This window comes from Bubalus bubalis, chromosome 17 (genome assembly GCF_019923935.1).
Source record: "Bubalus bubalis isolate 160015118507 breed Murrah chromosome 17, NDDB_SH_1, whole genome shotgun sequence".
Lineage (NCBI taxonomy): Eukaryota > Metazoa > Chordata > Mammalia > Artiodactyla > Bovidae > Bubalus > Bubalus bubalis.
Genome location: NC_059173.1, coordinates 3308229 through 3329758, shown reverse-complemented (window position 1 = coordinate 3329758; position 21530 = coordinate 3308229). Strand labels below are relative to the sequence as shown.

The following is a 21530-nucleotide window of genomic DNA, read 5'->3' as shown; positions in this document are numbered from 1 at the left end:
CTCGCAGACAGGCAGATCCACGGCTCTGACCCTGGGCTAGCCGAGCTGAGATGTGCAGCCCGGAGGCCCTGAACCAGCCTGGGGACTGGGTTGTCAGAGAAGGGTGCCCAGAGACAGAAGGCAGAGCGTGCTTTGAAAACACGTAACAGTGTGAGGCCTGCAAAGGGAAGGGGGCTTTACACCATAGGAACAGCATGTGCGAAGCCCCAGAGGCATGCGGCTGCCTGGTTTCTCGTGAAGGGGATGCAGGGACCATGCTGGGGGAGGGGCTCGGAGCAGAGGATGGCCTCTGGCTACAGGCGGAGGGGGGCTCTTAGGGGCGAGCCTGAGGGAGGGACGAAAGGAGGGGCCCAGGTGAGGGGCAGAGTCCTGACCCGGGAGAGTGTGTTAGTGCCCTGGGGCTGCCTTAACAAAGTCCCAACAGACTGGGTGGCTTCAAACAACAGGAGTTTATTCTTTCACAGATCTGGAGGCTGGAAGTCTGACATCACGGGGCCACGTTCCCTCTGAAACTCTGGGAGAATCCTTCATTGCCTCTTAGCTTCCGGAGGTGGCCGTCACCCTTGGCGTTCCTAGGTTGGCAGCTGCATCACGCCAACCTCTGCCTATCTTCGCGTGGCGCGGTCCCTGTGCGTCCATGTGTGTTCACATGACACTCCCACGTCTCATCAGGACACCAGCCATGTTGGATTAGGGTCCACACCGAGGACCTCGTCTCTGCGTGTTATATGTACAAAGACCCTGTTTCCAAACGCCAGTCACAGGGAACTGCGAGGTAGGACTCCAGCATGTCTTTTCAGGGGATACAGTTCAGCATAAGAGAGGAACAAGTGGTTTCACTGAATGTCCCCCTGGGGGCAGCCTTGATCCCTGCCACGGCTTTCACGGGTCTGGCCTACGGGTCGCCCCCTCTGGCCAGTTACGGCAGAACCCGAAGAGACTAAACTCGGTACCATGGCGCCCTCTGCTGTCCAGGTGTAGCAAGAGCAGTCCGCTTCCTGAAGGCGACCCCCTTGCAGAGCCGCTTGGAGACCTATTTGACCCGCCACGGAAAAGCCCTTCAGTCCTGAGGCTGAGGTGGCCAACTGGAAGGTGCTGAAGGTCTGGGGGCTGCGAGCACCAGCTTGGCAGCTGACTGACCTGGGTTTGCGTCCTGCCTCTCTGGTTGGCTGACTGGGTGACCCTGGGCTGGCGGCTCTGCTTCTCTGCGTCTCCATCACCTTCTCGGGGCAGCAAAGGCTATTGTGCGTGTTCCCACGTGGCACAGTGCTGGGCACAGGCTGGTTGCCCAGCATCTGGCAACTACTCATGATCAAAATGTTAATTATGTTAATATGTGAGTTAAGAACTATACTGATTTGAAAACAAACCAGGCAGATGATCAATGCTAATAAAGTAATTTATGTTCTTAGCATCTGCTAACGGCCAGATTTGTTCTCCTTGGATCCCCTAAAGGGCCTAAAAGTGCCAATATTCATAATAATAAATAATGAAATAATATATCAGGTTAGTATTGGCATTTCTAGGCCCTTAGGGTTCCACGGAAATAGAATTACGGGGTTCCACGAGCCAGAAAGTTATAATATTGCACTCAGTCACATCTCTCTCTGATTAATAAACGGAGGGAAAATTCTCTAATAAATGTGGGGTCAGTTACAGCATTTCCTGCAAATCACCTAGCTATTGTCAGTTTTATTTATTTTCGCTTATATCTCTCCTTATGAATAAAATAAAGACTCCGAGGGTGTGCTAATCTCTTGCTACAAGGAACACTATGAGGGTGCAGGCAGTAGCCCCAGGCGGTTGGTGGGGTCAAACCGGTCCCTGCCGACCGGAAGTCCTGGTTGCCCAGGGCTGAGGCGTTTGCTGAAGTGTGGAGCTTTCAGGGCTGAAACCGGGTCGGCCCCAGGAACTGAAACAGTCGGTCACCCTCACTCCTTCTTACCCTGCTTGGACCAGAAGCTCACTCCAGGAGGAGGACTGACTCAAGCCCAGGGAGGTGAGTGATCAATCGGGCTGACTTATCTGGCTTCGAATTCTGACCCTGGCACTCTTAGCTGTGTGACCTTGGGAAGGTCACTTAACCTCTCTGAACTTTGGTCTCTAAAGCTACGATGCTGTACATATTCAGATAAGATATATAAGCACTTGGTTTGGAGCCTGGCACAAACAGGTCTCCAGGAGTCCCCTGGCTGCAATTTCTGCCTTCCACATCTGGCTGCTGGCTCCTGGTGAGAGACCTAAGGAAGGGCCTTTGTCCCCTTGAGGACGCCTAGGGAGGCAGGTGGTTTGAGCTGACAAATCCCCACCCTGATTGATCACACTTGACGTGCATGGCTGCTCTCTGGACGTGAGCTCCAGCAGGGCCTGGGTCATCTTGCTGAGTGCTGTCTGCTCAGGACCAGCTCAAGGCTGGGGTGCACAACGGACAGCTAATAAATACCTTTTTTTTTTTTTTTTTGGATAATTGAACCCTAGGATGGGAGGGGAAATCCAGGACCGAGGGAGGCTTGGAGCACAAGCAGAGGATGAGGCAGCCTGGAGAGGTCAGTGGGGGAGAGGGAGCCGGCAGGGACAGGGTGAACAGACATTGGCTGTGGAAAGGGTTTGGGATCCTGGGGAGATGGTTTAGTACCGGGGTCTGATTCATCCTGCAACGTAAATCTCAAGCAATTCGTTCTGTTTTCAGAAGGTCAGTCCCACATGCATATATGGGATGGCGACTGCGCCTATCTCAAAGGGTTATTGTGAGGACTGATGAGATTGGGGGAGGAGCCCTTAGCCTGGGTCCAGGGCCTGCTAAGTGCTCCCCACCTCCCTGTCACTCTCATGCACACACACACACCCCCACATGATCTTCTAGGTCTTGGGACCTCACGGGAGTCCTTCAAACACAAAGGGCTTCAGCATGTGACAGATACACACCAAACCCCGCCCCACCCCTGGGCTCTGAACCCCTGGGCTCTGTCCGCAGGTGCCCACTGCACTCCCTTGGGGTCCCTCAATCCCCACCAGTCACACCCCACACACACACACACACCAGGGCCGCGCCAGTCAGCACCACTGAGGCTGATTAACAAAAACACATCAAATTCCTTTACTTCTGAAGTCTCCCATTTAAGGGGAGCCAGAAAATAGAACATTCTTTTTGGGTGGAGGGTAGGGGGATTTAATTAAACAACAACAACAACTCTAATTAGTCAAATACTGCTCTCAGTTAGGTCCTGTGTTCCGTGGGCCCAGTCCTTGGCTGGTGGCATCCCTGCGAACAGCCCCACCTCACCCCAGGAACTGGGGTGGCACCAAGAGAGGCCGCAGAGGGATGGCCGGCGAGACCCCCGCCGGGCCCTCTTCGGCGGGCGCCCTGGCGTCACCACCGCAGGAAGTCCCGGATGAACTTGCAGAGCTTGATGAACCACAGGTTGGCGCCCAGGTCCATCAGGTACTGGATCTCTGGCGTGAGCATGCGCCGGCAGAGCTGCGCATGCCGCTGCCCGATGCTCTTCTTGAGGTTGTAGCCCAGGATGGACTTGACGCCCAGCGGCTGCCAGGGCTGCATGGCCGAGTCCTGGATGGCCGCCGCGTCCACCGCGCGGCCGCCGTCGATGCAGATGCGGCGCATGCGCTCGTTGGCGCGCCGCAGGGCGGCCACCTCGCGAGCCATGCGCTCGTGCCCGAAGGCCTCCACTTTGCGCCAGAAGCTGGCATTGAAGTGGCGGTAGAGGCGTGCATCTAGCACGTTCCAGGCCGTGGCGCGCCGGTACAGCTCGCCCGAGAGGCGCGGCACGGCCGAGGCGCGGCGGGCGTTGAGCTTGAAGTAGAGCACGTCCTCCAGCTCCCAGCACAGCAGGTCCTTGAGCAGCACGAGCGACTCGTCGAAGTACTCCTGCAGCAGCACCAGGTGGAAGCGGCGCTCCACCTCCAGGATGTGCTCCTGCACCTGCGGGCTGCCGGGGTCCAGGTCGCTGTCGTAGCCCAGGTCGAAGAAGAGCAGGTTGCGGAGGTAGTGGGCGTTGTAGCCGCGGGGGTCGTAGTAGCGGTCGGGGTCCTGCAGGAACTCGGCCAGCTTGTCGCGGCCCGAGAGCTTCCACGTGAAGGGCACCACGGAGCCGAAGTAGTGGAAGGAGGACTCGAAGAGGCGGGCGGGGTCGCGGAGCACGGTGATGAAGGTGGCGTTGGGCGCCACCAGGCCCCGCACCTCGTCGTAGTGGAAGCGCATGTGGTTGCAGATGATGTTGAAGCAGGCCCCGGGCCGGTAGTCCTGCACCAGGCTGCGCGCGAAGAAGGCGGGGTAGTCGAAGTCGTTGCGGCCGTTGGGGAAGGCGAACTTGAGCCCGTGCTTCTGGCCGAAGCGGAACAGGATGTTGAGCAGCGTGCTGCTGGCCGTCTTGTGCGTCTTCATGAACACGATGTCCCGCCGCGGCTGGCAGCCTCCCGCAGAGCCGTTGGCCGAGGTGGGAGCCTCTGTATCACTCGGGGCCGGAGAGCAGGGAGCCGCGCCCTCGGGGGTCCTGCTGGGGATGGAGGGGTGGCAGAGCCTCAGGATTCGGCCTGCCGGCCCCTCCACCCCGGGTCTGCAGAGCAGCTGGCTGGGAGGGGGGTACCCCAGGGACTCGCCATGGTCAGGGAGCCGGGGGACCAGATGGGCCTGTGTTCCAGGTTGCAAGGCTTAGGCCAGTGGTTTGGCCTATCTGGCCTTACTTTCCTCTTCTGTGAAATGGGGACAGTAACCCTCTTTGTGGTGTTGCTGTGAGGACAAGAACAAGTCTCATTCGTGGCCACTGTGATGTACATTTATCATGAGTTCGTATTAGGCTGGACCACATGAAACCCTGCATGCAAAAATGGGCATTTCCTCTAGTTCGACTTAATACCTCCAACTAAGGGCACAGGCTTGGGTAGGTGATCAGCCCAATGGGGAGGCAGGATGACCTCATGGTTAGGAGCCAGGCTTGGAGGCAGGCAGACCGCAGTTTGAATCCAGGCCTGTGCCAGCCGAGTGCTCTTGGACTGGGCATCCCCACCTCCCGGCCCTGCTGGAGCCCACCATGCAGATGCTGATATTTTATTCTTACGCTCCATGTCCGGCTGTGTTAGCACACCCACTTCACAGATGAGGACACCGAGGCTCAGGGTTCCACAGTGAGTTCCCTGCCTTCAGTGGGACTTCTACCCCAAATAGCATGATGCAGGTCACAGGGTGGCGACCCAGGAGGTAGCCCTTGTCATGAGAGTAGGAGCCAACCCTCTGCTACCCCCAGCCCTCAGCCGCCCAGCAGGGCCACTCACGTGGAAGCCAGGCCAGTGTACAGCGGGGGCACGGCATAGGAGTACAGCAGTAGCAGGAAGCTGGTGAAGAGTGCTCCCAGCACCAGCCCCTTGGCCATGGACTCCCAGCGCTTCTTCTGTGGCAGCGGCATCTCAGACACCTGCAAGGGTGGGTGGGGGTGCAGAACAGGGCACGTGTTAGGAGGCCGGCCCCAGGGAGCCCTCACCACCATCCCCGGCTTGGCTGGCTTGAGAGGCAGCTTTTAAATCTGGGACCTGCCTTCGCCAGCTCTGTGGCCACCCCCACCTCAGCAGTCCAGATAAGGACAGCATCTGGGCTGCAGATGGACACGGTGGACAAAGCCAACACCAAGAAAGGCTGGGGCGAGCGGCAGGGGAAGGCTCTGCTGCCTGGGTCAGTTTTCATTTGTGAGCTGAGGGGTGGGTATGTGGGTGTTATCTGTTTTATTTATTTGTAGACCTTTCTGGGCTTCATAATGAAATCGTCTAAATAAAACAAGGGAAAGAAGACCCTTTCCTAGTGCCCTGTACCCCCAGGCCTGGGCCAGGGGTATCTACAGAGAGGGCCCTGGGGCCTGAGTCTCTCATCTTTCTGAAGGTTCAGCCAACCTGCCTGGCCCCCCTGCCACCCTTCCCAGCCGTCCAGTGAGCGGCTGAGCTCCTTGTCTCTCCACACTGGCTCCTGTTCCCATGGGGTCTGTAGGGGACCAGGTGGAGAAACTGAGGCTCAGAGGGAGGAAGGAGAAGACTCAGATCACACAGGCCTCTGCCCACATTTCTGCCTCTTCTCCAGCTGCTGGCAGGCTGGGTCAACCAGGTTAAGTCTGAATTGCAGGTGAACCACAAATGTTTTCAGTTATCTGTATGTCCCAAATAATGCCTAGGATATACTTATACTAAAAATTATTCCGTATTTCTCTGAATATCAGATTTAACTAGATGTCCGGGGGCCGGATGAGTGCTCCAGCTCTCAGCAGGGAACCGCTGGACTGTGTCTACAGGGGGCACCTGTGCGCCTTGAGACCAGTCTGTGACCTCAGGCTGAGTAGCAGGCAGCCCAGGAGCTGGAGCAGCCCATTCACCCTGAAATTCTCCCTTGGTCACAGCCTTTTTCAGCAGCAGCCTGGTCTTACTTTTCAGTCCCTGGTGGCTCAAGACAGTAAAGCGTCTGCCTGAAATGCAGGAGACCAGGGTTCGATCCCAGGGTTGGGAAGATCCCCTGGAGAAGGAAATGGCAACCCACTCCAGTGCCCTTGCCTGGAAAATCCCACGGACGAAGGAGTCTGGTAGGCTACAGTCCATGGGGTCATAAAGAATCGGACACGACTGAGTGACTTCACTTCACTTTTCACTTTCCTGGTTTTTCATTTGGGGGCTAGCTTCTAGGTCAGACTGTGGTGACCCTGTCAGCAGGGGGCTGCGGCCTGAGCTGAAATGGGGGCTGTTCAGGCAGAGCTGTGCGGGTCCAGGACAGAGCTGGGACTCAGGGACCTTCTCATGGCCCCTTAGCTGCAAAGCCAACGTCCCAAACTTTCCATTCCGGGCTGCACTGGGCCCCGGGTGCTGGAGGCCAGGAGAGGCCATCCATGCCGCCCGCGATCACACACACGGCACGTCACCACTGACCCTGGGGCCAGAGGCCAGCCGGCCAGCCTGGAGGAGAACCCCTGGGAGAGTGACCGGAGGCACCCACAAACCTTTCCCAGAGAAGGGGCATTCCAGGCCTACCTGACCAGTCCCTCAGTCCCCCGCTGATCATCTAGAAAGTGCTCTCACAGGAAAGGACTAGCCGGAGGGAACCTGGCTTCCCTGGTGACAAGGACATATCTCTGTCCACTCTCAGGTGGGCAAGGTAGACAGGGTCGGGAGGGAAGGAGAGTGTTTCTGGAGGGTTCTCCTTTCAAAGGAAAGACTGTAGAAACCCTGCCAGTTCTAACTCTTCTTCAGAAAGACTTGGGGAAAGTCACCCAAGTAAGGGTGTTCACAGCAGTTTGGTCAGAAAAAAAGAAACCACATCAGTGTCCATCAGCAGGGAATTCACTGCACAAACCAAGGCCCATTCCCAAACCAAGGCATCTGTACCTGCTTTAACAGAAAAAAAAAAAAGAAAGAAAAAGAAAAACAAGGTGGAGCTGAATGGACTGGCTCAAAAACACACCATGATCTACTAACATGAAAAAAGAAGTTCTGGGACAGCATGCCACCAAATCCATATAGGTGATGGTAAATACACACAGACCCAGTTAGAAACCCCTGGAGGGGCGTCTTCTAGGTTTTAACAGTGGTATCCTCTGCATAGCTAGGGAAGGGGTATATGAGCAAATACTCTTCTATATTTGGCATTTCTGTAAGGGTTGGATTTCTTTATTAAAGAGAATATATTACTTTTTAATCAGAAAAAGGCAATAACGTGTATTTACTATATTTAAAGGATAGATAAAGCTTGCAAGGTGGGGAAAGTCAGCTCGCGATGGTCTGGTCACAGAGAGGCCTAGGGGAGGGAGGCTGACCCGGGAGCCCCAGGCCCGGGTTTCCATCACAGGAACCTTCGGAGCCCCAGTCTCTCATCTGTAAAATGGGGAAGCTGGTAGTGCTAACTCTCTCCCTGCCCCGCCCCAGAGATGGACCAGGCAAAGTGACTGGCACAGAGTTGCCGCTCAAAGAGAGTGGGAACCTGCTCAAAGTCCTGTCCTTGTCATCGTCGGGGTGGGTCCCCCTTGCCAACCAAGCGCAAATGTGCCCCCCACCTCAAGCGCCCCCACCGGCCTCCTGTTCCTTGGGGTCCCACAGGGCAGTCCTGGGCTGGGCCAGAACCTCAGACTCGAGCCCAAGCCCTGAGTGCGGGCCTGGGCCTCGGTTTCTGACTTTCAAATGTGGGGGGGTTTGGATTGCTGCCCTCCGACTCACTCCCCCCAGGGCCCACCCCTGTCTCAGGAGCCCACTCACCAGGGCACCTTCCGGAACTCAGGGGAGGCTGCTGGTGAGGCTCTGGGAGAGGTCAGGCAGCAGGGGGCAGACCAGCCTCCCAGGACCACCAATCAGGCTCTGCCTGGCCCCGCCCAGGCCCGCCCTCTGACCCCCATCAGGGCTTTCCCTCATTCATTCGTTCATTTCCCACTCTGGCTTCCTCAAAACCAGCAGGGCCCTGCCCTGTCAGGAGCTGGGCCTTGGGCCCTCGCCACCCTCTGGATTCACGTCTGAGCCCCTCCAGGAGCCAGACCCTGAGACGGGGGCTTCTCCAGAGCGTCTTACTTACTCTCCACCCAGGTGTCCTCGGAGGCAGACCCCACTGTCACCCCTATTTTGCAGATGGGGATAACTGAGGCTCTGGGTCGCAAAGCAGGGGGCAGAACTGGGATTCGAGCTGTGATCTGTTGGCTTGCAATGTGCATCTTCCCGGCTGTCCGTGGCAGCTGCTGCCCAACGTGCCGCGGGCCCAGCCCCAGCCCGAGGGGAAAGGGTGTGCTCAGCTGGACCTCACAGAAGGCCGAGGCTTGCAGGCAGCTGACAGTCCCAGGTCTGAGGCCATGAGGTGGTGGTGGCGGCTTAGTCGCTCAGTCGTGTCCAGCTCTTTGCGACCCCGTGGACTGTAGCCTGCCAGACTCCTCTGTCCGTGGCATTTTCCAGGCAAGAATACTGGAGTGGGTTGCCATTTCCTCCTCCAGGGCATCTTCACCTCTCAGGGATCGAACCCATGTCTCCTGGCCGGCAGATTCTTTACCACTCAACCATCAGGGAAGCCTAAGGCCTTTGCGGTACCGAGCACAATCGCAGCACGGCCCAAGCCTCCAAGCCTCCATCTTGGAAAACGGTGCCTCCGGAAGGCTGAGGCTCAGAGAGGGCAGAGCCCCCATCAAGGTCACACAGCACAGCAGTGGCAAAGACAGGACTAGAGCCTGAGTCTCCCTCCTCTGCTATGGTGGAACAGTCCCAGGCACTCAGGGCAGACCGTCCCCCTCCCCACCCCACCCCCTCTATTCCTGTCCTCCTGGGTTACCCCAGCCAGATCGCCCTCCATGTGTGCCGACGGCTTGCTCCCAGCCAGACCCAGCACTCCTCCTGTTCAGCTGGACCAGCAGACTCCAGGGAACGAAGGGGAAACGGGGCTCATCCTCCGCAGCATCTACACAGGGAGCCCAAGCCCAGGATGGTGAGCCTTCCAGCCTAGGACGCCACCAGCAGGCAGGCCTCCATCCCAGGGCATCCTGCTCCCCCAGGGGCCATGCGCAGGGCAGAGGAAGACACTCACCTGGGGCCAGGTCTGGCTGCCCCTTCCCTCTCCCTGCCTGAGCCACATCTGACTCCCAGGCTGCCTCTGCGGTCACTGGGAAACCTGAACGCTCCAATGACACCCAGGAGTGTGCTGGCTGGCTCCCTCTTGCTTCAGTGGCCGTGAATATTCATGAGTTCCCTCCCTGGGGAGAGCAGGTGGCGTATCCCTGTAGTATCCCTGTACACTGTGGGTGCTGCCCTGGCCCTCTGCCCCCTGGGTGGTCCCCCCCGACCCTCTCTGGACCTCAGCAGCCCGGCAGCTCCTCCGTCCAAGGGCTCAGCAAGGTCCCCGGCGTCCTTGGCCCAAGGACATAGGCAGCCGCAGAGCCCTGCAGAGAGCCTGGGACTGGCTTGAAGGCCATGGGAGGGACATGAAGGCAGGTGAGCGGGGAAGCTAATTGCTTCTCCAATCACATCTCATGTTAAGTCTCAAAGCTGCCCTCTGAGTCAGGTACTACTGTTAGCCACTCCCCAGGTAAAGAAACCCAGGCTCAGAGAGGTGAATTCACCTGTCCAAGGTCACACAATTAGCCATGAGCAGACAGAACCAGAGTCAAAACACGGACTTACCAAACTCTAGGTCTTCGAGATGCCCAAGGCACGACCGGAGACCAAGGTTGGTCTAAAAGCTGGGAGAGCCCAGAGAGCCAGGACCTCAACCTGGACGGTCCCCTGGAGGCAAAGTACCTGAGCAGGACTGGGAGGACGAGTCTGATGAGACTTCACCTCTCTGAGCTCCAGGTTCTTCATCAAAAAGGTACAGAAATGCTGCCTCTCCTGCCTCCACCCCCGGTGAGGTGGTGGCACAGGACACCCCTGGATCAGCCTCCAGGGATCTGGGCTGATCAGAGATGCAGATCCTTCCCAAAGTCTCTGTAGGAACAGGTGGGTCTAGGGGCCCTCAGGCTCAGCCCAGGCACTGGAATCTCTCATCCTTGCTCAGCGTTGCTCATGGACAGAGGGTGCCCAGAAAAGCCTGCCCCCTACACCCCACCAAATCCTTCCTTCAACACTGATGCCCAGAGCCCCACCATGGCCCATGCATGGGGCTTTAGGGACCGAAGTATCACCATCAATTGATAATAATCACTACTGTGACAGGCAGTGATGCCATAGCGAGCACTTTCATAAACCGAGCAGCTGCCAGTGCCTCCGAAGGAGCGGCAGGCATCTGACCCTGTGTGCTCAGCGTTCTTTCCCCCAGAGCCCCGCCCAGCTTCCACGGAACAGGGGAAGCCCAGAGTCCTCCTCTCCCTGGGGGCTGAGTCGAGTCCAGGGCTGGCATCAAACAGCAGACACGGAGGTTTAGGAGCGTGGACTCTGGACCAGAGTCTAGTCTTGTGCTCAGGACTCGCCATGCATCACGCACCCTCATAACCTTTGCAGGGAGCCCTCTTTATCCCCCACTGTACTGTAGACGAGAAAGCTGAGGTGCAAGGAGTGGAAGTGACAAGCCCAGAGTCGGGAGGTAGGGGGGCAGATGTAAGATCCTCGTCCAGGTGGGAGTGGAGTGCTAGCTTTTGAGCAAGAAGTGAAATTGTGAGAGGAGTGGGAATCTAGTAAGAAGGGCCATGTAAATATTTTATTTACACACATATGTATCAGTAACATAGAGTTTCGGGAAAATTAAAGCAAGTTTGGGAACTTCCCTGGTGGTCCAGCGGCAAAGAGGATACACTCCCAGTGCAGGGGGCCCAGGTTCGACCCCTGGTCAGGGAACTAGATCCCGCATGCTATAACCAGAGATCCCATATGCCACAGTTAAGACCTGGTGCAGCCAAGTAAACCTTTTTTTTTTAACCTGAAATTTTCATATTTCTAAATATTGTTCTTGTCCTAGAGGATTGAGGCCAAGCATAAGGGAAAATCTACTCATTGCTTCTGCTCTTAATAGTTCTACTTGGAATTTGATCACTGCATTTTCTCTTTGACCACAACACTGCTCTAGTAGCCAGTGTATACAGTGCATTGTATGCTGCTGCTGCTAAGTCGCTTCAGTCGTGTCCGACTCGGTGCGATCCCATGGACTGCAGCCTACCAGGCTCCTCCATCCATGAGATTTTCCAGGCAACAGTAATGGAGTGGGGTGCCGTTGCCTTCTCCCACAGTGCGTTGTATAATTTGATTCAATTATTTTGATTCAACTAATTTTCACACTGTTCTTTATTAACCGGCCTTTAGCTGGGGTTCGATGTCCACAAGCACTTACCATACAAAACCTTCATTTTAGAATGGCGAATGATCACCCGATAAGAGTTTTGTTAGGAAAATTATTTGAGAATGATAGAAGATGCCTAAGAAAACTTCTGATCCAGTGACGCTCAAAGGAACAGACTATAAAATAAATTGGGAGAGATAGAGGGACATTTCAGTGTAGTATAACCTAGACTTCTACTTTTTTATTATATATTCATTTATATCCAGAAAAACAAAGATGAAATTCTAAAGATGCAAATGCATGCTAATACTCTAATCCTCTCGTCAACACCAGTTCATTTCATATGCAATTTTGGTTCCAGAAATGTACATTTTCCTCTCCCATAAAATTAGTCTAGAGGCTGGACATGAAAACAAGTTACTAGTAGCCAGTTTTTCAGTTATAAGTGACCCACAACTTAAAACTAACTACAATAGAGACATAACAGTCCGAACAGCTTCCTCTCTGCCAGCCGTTTTATTAAGGCTTCGTAAACAGTGAACGGTATGCGTGCACGTGTTTAGTCACTCAGTCGTGTCCGACTCTCTGCGACCCTTCGGCCTGTAGCCTGCCAGGCTCTTCTGTCCGTGGGACTTTTCAGGCGAGAATACTGGAGTGGGTTGCCATTTCCCTCTCCAGCGGATCTTCCCGACCCAAGGATCAAACCCACACCTTTTCTTTCTGCTGCATTGCAGGTGGATTCTTTACCCACTGAGCCGTGGTATAGGATATCGAAAAACCAACAAGCGCTGATTCAAAGCAAATTCCTCTTTTAATTACAACACGATGTGGCAACCCACTCCAGTGTTCTCGCCTGGAGAATCCCAGGGATGGGGGAGCCTGATGGGCTGCCATCTATGGGGTCGCACAGAGTCGGACACGACTGAAGCGACTTAGCAGCAGCAGCAGCAACAGGTCAAGAGAGTTTAACATCTGAGACAAGGGCAACTCAATAAAACAATAGCGTCTTGACGTAGTAATTAAGAAATATGACTCCATGGCTGTCATGGATATCTCAAGCACTTTGGATCTTTTTATTGCTTTTTCAAAAACTACAATACAAAACACTACTCTGATTGGTGCTATATTTGGTAAGCAGTTAGCGTATTAAAAAGCAGATATACTAGATATGCTAGATAAGCAGATATGCTCGATAGCATATTAAAAAGCAGAGACATTACTTTGCCGACAAAGGTCCATCTAGTCAAGGCATTGTTTTTTCCAGTGGTCATGCATGGATGTCAGAGTTGGACTATAAAGAAAGCTGAGTACCGAAGAATTGATGTTTTGAAGTGTGGTGTTGGAGAAGACTCTTGAGAGTCCCTTGGACTGCAAGGAGATCCAGCCAGTCCATCGTAAAGGAGATCAGTCCTGAATATTCATTGGAAGGACTGATGTTGAAGCTGAAATCCAATACTTTGGCCACCTGATGTAAGGAACTGACTTGAAAAGACTGACTTGAAAAGACCTTGATGCTGGGAAAGATTGAAGGTGGGAGAAGGGGATGACAGAGGATGAGATGGTTGGATGGCATCACTGACTCAATGGACATGAGTTTGAGTAAACTCTGGCAGTTGGTGATGGACAGGGAGGCCTGGCGTGCTGCGGTCCATGGGGTCGCAAAGAGTCAGACACGACTGAGCGACTGGACTGGACTGAACTGAACTGAACTGGTAAGCAGTTTGGGGAAGTATGAAGAAAAGACATGAATAAAAGCATTTTCTAAAGTGAGAGATGTCTGGGATTAGAAGATGCGAGCTATTATATATAGAATGGATGAACATCAAGGTCCTGCTGTATAGCACAGGGAGCTATAGTCCATGTTCTGTAATAAACCATAATGGAAAAATATATATATATATAATGGAAAAAGAATATATATGTGTGTGTGTGTGTGTGTGTGTATAACTGAATCACCTTTCTGTACACCAGGAACTAACACAACCTTGTAAATCAACTATACTTCAATAAAATAAATTTTAAAAAGAACAGCTGCACGGAGCCAAGCCTTCCCTGTGCGAGTGTTGATTGCAGGCGCTGTGCCTCAGCCTTGCCAGAGGGGCTCTTCCCCAGGTGTCAGTGGCACTGACTCTGGTTGGTTCTGCCCCCATGGGAAATTTCTTTTTTGTATGATTTTATTTGTTTCTTTTCGGCCGTGCTGGGTCTTTGTGGCCGCGTGGGCTTTTCTCTAGCTGCGGCAAGCCGGGGCCGCTCTCTAGTTGGGGCCCACGGGCTTCTCTTTGAGGCGGAGCACAGGCTCCAGGGCATGCGGGCTTCAGTAGTTGCAGCACGTGGGCTCAGTAGCTGCGGTTCCCAGACTCTAGAGCACAGGCTCAACAGCTGTGGCCCAGGAGCTTAGCTGCTGCATGGCATGTGGGATCCTCCCGGGCCAGGGATCGAACCCGTGTCTCCTGCATTGGCAGGTGGATTCTCCACCACTGAGCCAGCAGCACAGGTGTTCTGCAGGTATTGACTGAGCACCTGTACAGCGCCCAGCACTGGGGTGCAGGCTGCCCAGCGCACGGAGCCCAGGCTTTCAGGGCTGGGGCGAGAGAGGTGCAGGCAGACAGCTGCGGGTGCTCTGATGGAGACACACAGGCAGAGCTTCCTGGTGCAGAGAACACACCGGATCCAGCCTGGAGGGACGGGAGCAGGGGTGGCCAGGGAGAACTTCCTGGGGTATGGGACTCTGTTGGCAGAAGCTGCTGCATGCTTTACTATTTCCAAAGGCAGTTAGTTCCCTTTCTCCTTGGGGTAGTGGCTAAACTGCCTTTCCCATCCTTTCTTCCAGCTCAGTGTTCTCATGGGACTGAATTCTAGCCAATGGAATATGAGCAAAATGACAGCTGGTGAGGTTAAGTGGGCCAATCTCTGTGATCTCCCTTCCCACCTGCTAGGTGAGTGGGTCTGGAGATGGGCAAGGCCAGGAGGCGGGAGGAACCCGGATCTCTGCATTTCTGATCATGAAACGTCTGATTAAATTCAGGAAAATGACAACAAAACTGCCATTATGTTAATAAGCCTTTTAAAACGTGGGACTTGGGACTCCCGTGGCAGACCAGTGGTTAAGACTCCGATCCCTATGCTGGGGACCCAGGTTCGATTCCTGGTCAGGGAACTAGATCCCACAGGCCGCAACTAAGACTTCACACGCTGCAATCAAAGACCCCCGCATGCCACAAGAAGATCAGAAATCCTGCAAGCAGTCGGTACAGCCAAAACACAAACAAAACCAACTTGGGGCTTATCTGTTTCAGCAGCTAGCATTAACTAATACAGAATAAGTCGGACAGAGAGAAAAGCATGTGCAAAGGCCCAGGGCAAATGAGAAGCTAACAAACGGCTAGCCTGGCTGGGAATGTCCAGTACATGTGCCTGTCAGAGGTTGGGTGCGTGATCAAGAAGACCAGCAGCACAGCCAGAATGGGGGCAGGGGCAGGCAGGACACGCACGGCCTCGGGAAGTGTGCTAAGGAATCTGGCTTGGATCCTGTGGGCAGGAGGACACCCTTAAGCCCTAGGAGGGTCTTCAGCAGAGGAGTGAGGAGATGAGGCTCCCATCAGGCTGCCGGATGAAGAATGAGCGGTGGAGGTGGGAAGGAGTGGGAGAAGCAGGCACACCTAGATGGTGGTGGTCACGGCTGTGCAGATGTGAAGGGACCTGGACCAGGGAGAAGTCTGGGGATGGACTGGAACCCCCCGTAGATCATGGCATGGACAGCATTCGGTAGGTGAGGGGTGTGAAGGTGGGGGGAAAAATTCCTGCTGGAGGTGACTGGCTGGCTGGGAGCGGAGCTAGTCCCTGAGAAGGGGAGGCTAAGAGAGGGGCGGGTTTAGTATTGGGGTTAGGGGGACAATGTCAGTTTCAGTTTAGCATACATTGAGTCTGGGGGATGTACTGGGTGCCTGTAGAATGTGCAAAGTGCAAGAGGAACCTCTGCTTTGAGTGCAAGAGAGAGATCTCGGGTGAGAGAGGCTGGGGGCCATGGGGACAGAGGTGGGAACTGAGGCCAGAAGAGGAGATGGGGTCACCAGGGAAAATGTGAGGAAGGAGAAGAACTCTGCACTTATGGGAACAGGGAGGGGAAGAGCCCCCTGCCCCCAAGGAGATAAGGGGCCTCCAAAGCCATGGTCTACAGAACATTTTGTAGAAGCACTGACCTCTGAACCCATTCCCCCACCGATGGGCATCACCGTGTGTTCAGTGGGTATACAGGAACAGGGACGTGGCAGAGGGAGGGTGGCCTAGAGCTAGCTGTTTCCTGTGGTTGGAAGGGAATCTCACAGGGTCACGGGAGGAGATTTTAAGAGGAGAGCAGAAAGACTCTCCCTACAGTGCTCGTACATACAGTGTCTGTACACGTGTGCTAAGTCGCTTCGGTCATGTCCAACTCTGTGACCCCATGGACTGTAGCCTGCCAGGCAGCTCTGTCCATGGGATTCTCCAGGCAAGAACACTGGCGTGGGTTGCCGTGTCCTCCTCCAGGGGAGCTTCCCGACCCAGGGATCGAACCCTGGTCTCTTACGTCTCCTGCCCAGGCAGGCGGATTCTTTACCCCTAGCACCACCAGGGAAGCCCCACTCAGGATGCGTATTTGACAGCAAATACCGTAGTTCTAAAAGTGTCCAGCCTCCGACCCAGCACTTCCACCTATGGGAATTTGTTCAAAGAGGACAAACAAGAGATCTGACACAGAGCACAAGGAAGGCCATTGCAGTGGTGTTTAGCAAAGGAGCAAAACAGAGACAACCTCAGTGTCCAACAGGAGGGGATGGTTGAACATACCATGTGACAGGGACTTCTCTGGTGCTCAAGCGGTTGAGAATCTGCCTTACAATACGGGGGATGCAGGTTTGATCCCTGGCCGGGGAACTAAGCCCAGGAGCAGGGAAACTAAGTACACAGGCTCTGAGCCCCCGTGCTCTACACCCTGTGTGCCACGAGTCGAGAGAAGCCCACACACTGCGGCAAAGATCTGCATGCCACAGTTAAGGCTCGCCACCACCTAAATGAAGACGTATTTTACAGAATATATTATGTGACATACATCCAATGATCCCATATGTATTCATGAAAATGATGTCTGTAACATATAATAAAGTGAAAAAAAAAAATACATAGCTACACACGTATAAGCTTCCCTGGTGGCTCAGAGGTTAAAGCGTCTGCCTGGAATGCGGGAGACCCGGGTTCGATCCCTGGGTTGGGAAGATCTCCTGGAAAAGGAAATGGCAACCCACTCCAGTAATCTTGCCTGGAGAATCCCATGGAGGGAGGAGCCTGGTAGGCTACAGTCCATGGGGTCGCAAAGAGTCGGACACGACTGAGCGACTTCACTTTCACTTTCACACACACATAATATTCACACACAGATAATTTTGTTTTTACAAAGAGTCTGTATTACTCTGGAAAAACATGAAAAATAACAATATTTCCATTTTGAAAAACTGCCGTCTGGCTGGAGGAGGAGGGAACCGTGGCTAGTCTGAACCATGCCCCACCTCGCTGTGTGACCTCGGTAGGCAGGCTTCCCTCTCTGAACCTCAGTGTCCAAAAGCAGGGGAGAAGCAGCAAGGGTCTGGGACAGAGAAGAAGCTGGAAAGTCTGAGCCACACAGTTGAAGGGGCAGATGGAAAGGTTGGCTCTCCATCCAGGAGCGCTGGGGGACTGACTTGCGAGAATCTGAAAGCTTCCTCTCTGAGACTCTCTGTAGTGGAGTGCTGGAGTAGAGAAGGGGAAGCTCACCAGAGAAACATTTCAACTTGCAGAACCACCTCTGAATGTGTCAAGGAGCCCTGACGGCTTGCTCCTACCGCCCCCACCTGGCTGGGGGGATGGCTGCAGCTAGGTGGGGGGTCTGGCAGCTGACTAAGAAGAGGTCAGTGTACTTTGATGACTCAGAAGATTTTCTGATCTTGCAGAGTCTCCTGTTTCCATGACTCCTAATGGTAACCACACCTGCAACCTCAACAGATAACCTTTGGTGTCACCTGCTAGCTTTGCGACGCTGGGCATTCTGAGGCTCTGCCCATAGGTCTTCCGACGTTGCTTTATCCAGACAAGCTCACCAACCCTCCTGATGACAGATTTGAGTCGCCCCAAAACAGCCCTAACTGAAGAGTAGCGCAGCACGGGTTAACCCAGCGGTCAGTCCCTTCTGTGTCAGCTTCAGAACTCCTGAGAACTCCAGAGGTGAGTGTGTGGGCATTGGCAGTACCACCCTCTGTACCTTCTAGAGTGACTGAAACGTTTCTTTAAAAGATATGTCATGCATTTATTTGCATAACAATATGTAAAATATAAAGGTTTTTCAAAAGGAGCTGAGCAGTTGCTAGGTACAATGCCCTGGATCTGCCTGCCTGCCTCGCTAATCCTGGAGAAGTTTGGCTAGAAATCTGGCTCCACCACTCCCCAGCTGGGCCACCTTGGGCAGGTGACCTCCCCTCTCTGAACGTAGGTTTTCTACCAAATGGGGATACCACGACCTTCCATGAGGATCAAACGGGCTGGGGCATGCAGAGCCCTTTGCACACACCTCGGATTATTATCCTGACCCTTCTAGACCCACCAGGCAGGAGAGGCAGCACCCACCAATGCGGTCTCCTGGGGCCACCCTCCCCACTCCAGCACCCACATCCCTCCCATGCTCCAGAGCCAAGGTCCCCACGTCCCAGATTTCACATCTGAGAAAACCAAGGCACAGAGAGGGAAGGACTTGCCTGGAGTCCCATGGCAAGTCTGGGCATTACTGGGATCAATATTACTGGGGGTGCCCAAGCCACACCTCATCGCTGCCCTGGGGCTGGCGGGCAGGAGAGAGGTTTCCTCTGGACCCCCATTTCCTCTGAACCATCGCTCCTCAACAGGCGATCCCCCGACCCCAGCCCACTGACCCCTGTGGGTGCTCTGCTCCCTCGTGCCCTCCCCTGTCTGGAGTGGGGTATGGTTCCTAAATGGGGATGGTCCATATTCCTTGCTCAGTCCGAGGGGCGCAAAAAACCCTTCACAAGCCTGCTGCCATGCCTGGAATCCCGACATCTGTGTATCCTTCTCCCAGGTTAATCATTGCCGCTTTCACCCGGTTGACACGATCAAGTCCCTTAGAGCCCAGAGGGAGGGACACACTCCTCCCTTTGCTGGATTGGACCCACGCCCATCAGAGGAGGGATGCACCAGAGCCGGGCACACTTCTTTGTCCTCAGGGCGCTTCCTTCAGGAAGGGCTCTGCCTGAGTTAGAAGCAGGGAGGAAGCAGCCCGAGGTGGCAGCTGGGAACAGGGCTCTGTTGTCTCTGCTCCCAGGGTAGCAGCCTGCTCACCCCTCATGTGTCAGGCAGAGCTGGGAGCTAGGGGGGCACGTGGGGGAGGGGTCCTGAGCTGGGGGCTGGGGGCAGCCATGGCAACTCGAAGAGGCTAGGACCCCAAAAAAGGGGCAGAGAAGAGAGAGATCTTGAGCAAGGCTGGGGTCCTGAAACAGGGGCTCGGGCACGTCTCTGAATTTGGAGTCTGTTTAGCCACATCTGAACTGTATGACCCTAGGAAAGTCCCTAAATCTGTCTGAAGTTCGTGTCCCCGCTGGGATCCCAGGGTTAATAATTATGGCTCCTCTGAGGGGTAAGGTACAGTGCCGCCACACAGCGACTGCTTGGGCTCAGGCCTGCCCATGGCCTTGCCCTCTCTGGGCCTTCGTAAAGGGAGAGGTTGGATTCTCCCATCTGGACCGTAGTCCTGAGGATTTCCATGGCGCCTGTCACCTGGGCAACCCAGGTGATCAGGTGTCGGGCCTGCCGCCCTTTCGCCTTCCCTCCCGCTGCTCCGGGTTACTGCAGCCAGATGTGTGCCTGCCACCTCTCCTGCTCTATGCAGGTGGGAGGGGGGTCCCCACTGTGAAGGGACCACAGCCTTTCTCTATGCTGCTACCAAAGCACTGGCTTGGTACCAAGGTGGGCAGACCAAGCTGGACCCCTTTCTGAGCACCGGTCCAGGAAACATGGGAATTGCTGGCTTAGCTAGGGGACCCTTCTCGGACCCCAGAGATTGTCCCACTCCCTCACGTCTTTCCTGGGTGGCCTTGCCTGCTAAGTGGCAGAGGCCTTCCACAGGCAGGGGGGATCCAGCCTTTATCCTGACGCCCAGCCCCTGCTCTGACCGCCCCTCTTCTGGGGAGGGCTGGTGGGAAGAGGGAACATCCCCGCCTCTCCTCCCCCCAGGGCTCTGGCACCGTGTCCAAGATTAATGATTAATGAACACCCAGCTCCAGCCCAGCTCCCGCCCCACCCACCCCAAGTCAGGAACTGGGTAAACCCTGGAAACAGGAGCCGGGGGAAGAAACAAGAGCCGGGTGAGCACCAACCTGCTCCCCATCAGGCTCCAGTCTTCCCACCCTCTGTCAGCCGGGATGGGCGCACGGACCCTGGAGCGGTAGAGTACCTCTCGGGTCCGGAGTCTGGCGCACGCAGCCCCAGTTCCGAGGCGTGGAACAGCGCGGCCGGGACCCCAGTGGGTAGACTGAGGCAGGGCGCAAGCTGGTGGTGGGTGCCGGGCCCCCAGGACATACCTTGTCCCGGTCCTTCTCGGGCTTGGCGTGCAGTTTCGGCCACGGGCCGCGCCGCCCGGGCGCTTACTAAGGCGGCGGGGCGTACCCGCCGGGTCCCCCCTCTCGGCCGGGCCTGGACCATGCTCCCGCCCCCGCCGCCGCCGCCGCACCCGCTCCGGCCAGGTGCGGCCGCCAGCCTGGCCCGGCCCCCCCGGCGCCGCGGCCAATGGGTGCCCCGGGCCCCAGCCCCCTCCCCGGCCCTCCGCGCCCGCCCCGGGCGCACAGAAGCCGCATTCAGCGCGCCGGGGCGCAGCGTCGCGCCCCCGCCGCGGGCCCAACAAGGCGCGTTTGTCTCGGATGCGCCAACGGGGCCATTGTCCCGCCGCCGGACCCTGAGGCTCAGCCGATCTCCCGGCCCCGGAGGGGATTCGAGGGTGCCTGGGGAACGGGGTGGCGTGGTGATGGTGAGGGCAGCTCAGCTCTGGGGAGAAGGCGGCTACTCTAGTTGCTTAACTTATCTTCAATGGAAGGTACGGCCTCTGGCTCCAGAGTCAGTGCAAACTGAGGACACGTGTTTTTTTGGCATCTGAAATGTGGAGTAGGGGCTGACCCCACCTCCCCAAGGTCCCCGGCAGGGCACAGTGCATCAGGATGTGGGCACCCCATTCAGGATCTGACTTTTCCCAGTCCTAGGCTTTCCTCCTTCACCCCAGAGGATCAGGCCCAAGGAAGGGGACTCATGCCCGCCTGGAGCTGGGAATGCTCAGCTCCAGCTGTGGGCAGTGCGAAACCAGCCGGTCACCCAGTGGGGCATAAGCCACGTCAGAGCCCCACTGCCCCCGCCATTACTGGGCGACTCTGGAATGGGGAAAATTCCACATCAGCATGACTGCCAGGAACTTTTCCGTATCTGATGGGCTTGCTGGCTCTCCAGCCTCCACGGCGCTGGGGTGCACATGCACCCAAGCACGCTCAAGGTATTCCCTCAGGCTGCAGACTTTGGTTCCAGAGGCCCTGACCCTAGAAGACCCCCCTCCCCCACTAGGAAGCATGTCAGTGGAATGGCTCACTTTGGACACCCACAGCGAGGGCCAGGAGCCCAGGCTTCTCCTCAGCCTCAGCCAGAGAGGCTGCCCAAGCTCCTGCCTCCCCCTGCACATTCTGGGTCTCAAGCCACTGCCCTGAAGACCTCTGTAGAGCCCGGGCGCTTCTACAGAGTGAAGGGCGGAAGACCAAGG

At 55.6% G+C, this 21530-nt stretch overlaps 1 protein-coding gene and 1 non-coding gene across 6 annotated transcripts; one reads left to right on the top strand and one right to left on the bottom strand.

Annotated features, from left to right (window-relative positions):
• Positions 1-301: 301 nt before the first annotated feature.
• On the bottom strand, positions 302-20465 carry GAL3ST1 (galactose-3-O-sulfotransferase 1). Of its 5 annotated transcripts, none has more exons than XM_044929944.2 (3): positions 20314-20465; positions 5290-5429; positions 302-4514 (listed from the first exon to the last, which is right to left on the bottom strand). In XM_044929944.2, exons 2-3 carry the CDS (start codon positions 5418-5420, stop codon positions 3371-3373), a joined length of 1275 nt encoding a protein of 424 aa, XP_044785879.2. In that variant the 5' UTR covers positions 5421-5429; positions 20314-20465; the 3' UTR covers positions 302-3370. The 5 variants fall into 5 exon arrangements, with proteins under 5 accessions (XP_044785879.2, XP_045019125.1, XP_045019126.1 ...); XM_045163190.1 differs by lacking the exon at positions 20314-20465 and adding an exon at positions 9539-10882; XM_045163191.1 differs by lacking the exon at positions 20314-20465 and adding an exon at positions 9539-10880 and having other exon boundaries at positions 302-4511.
• TRNAS-GGA lies at positions 16897-16968 on the top strand. Its single transcript has one exon. It is a non-coding gene; the product is annotated as a tRNA-Ser (tRNA).
• Positions 20466-21530: the final 1065 nt, after the last annotated feature.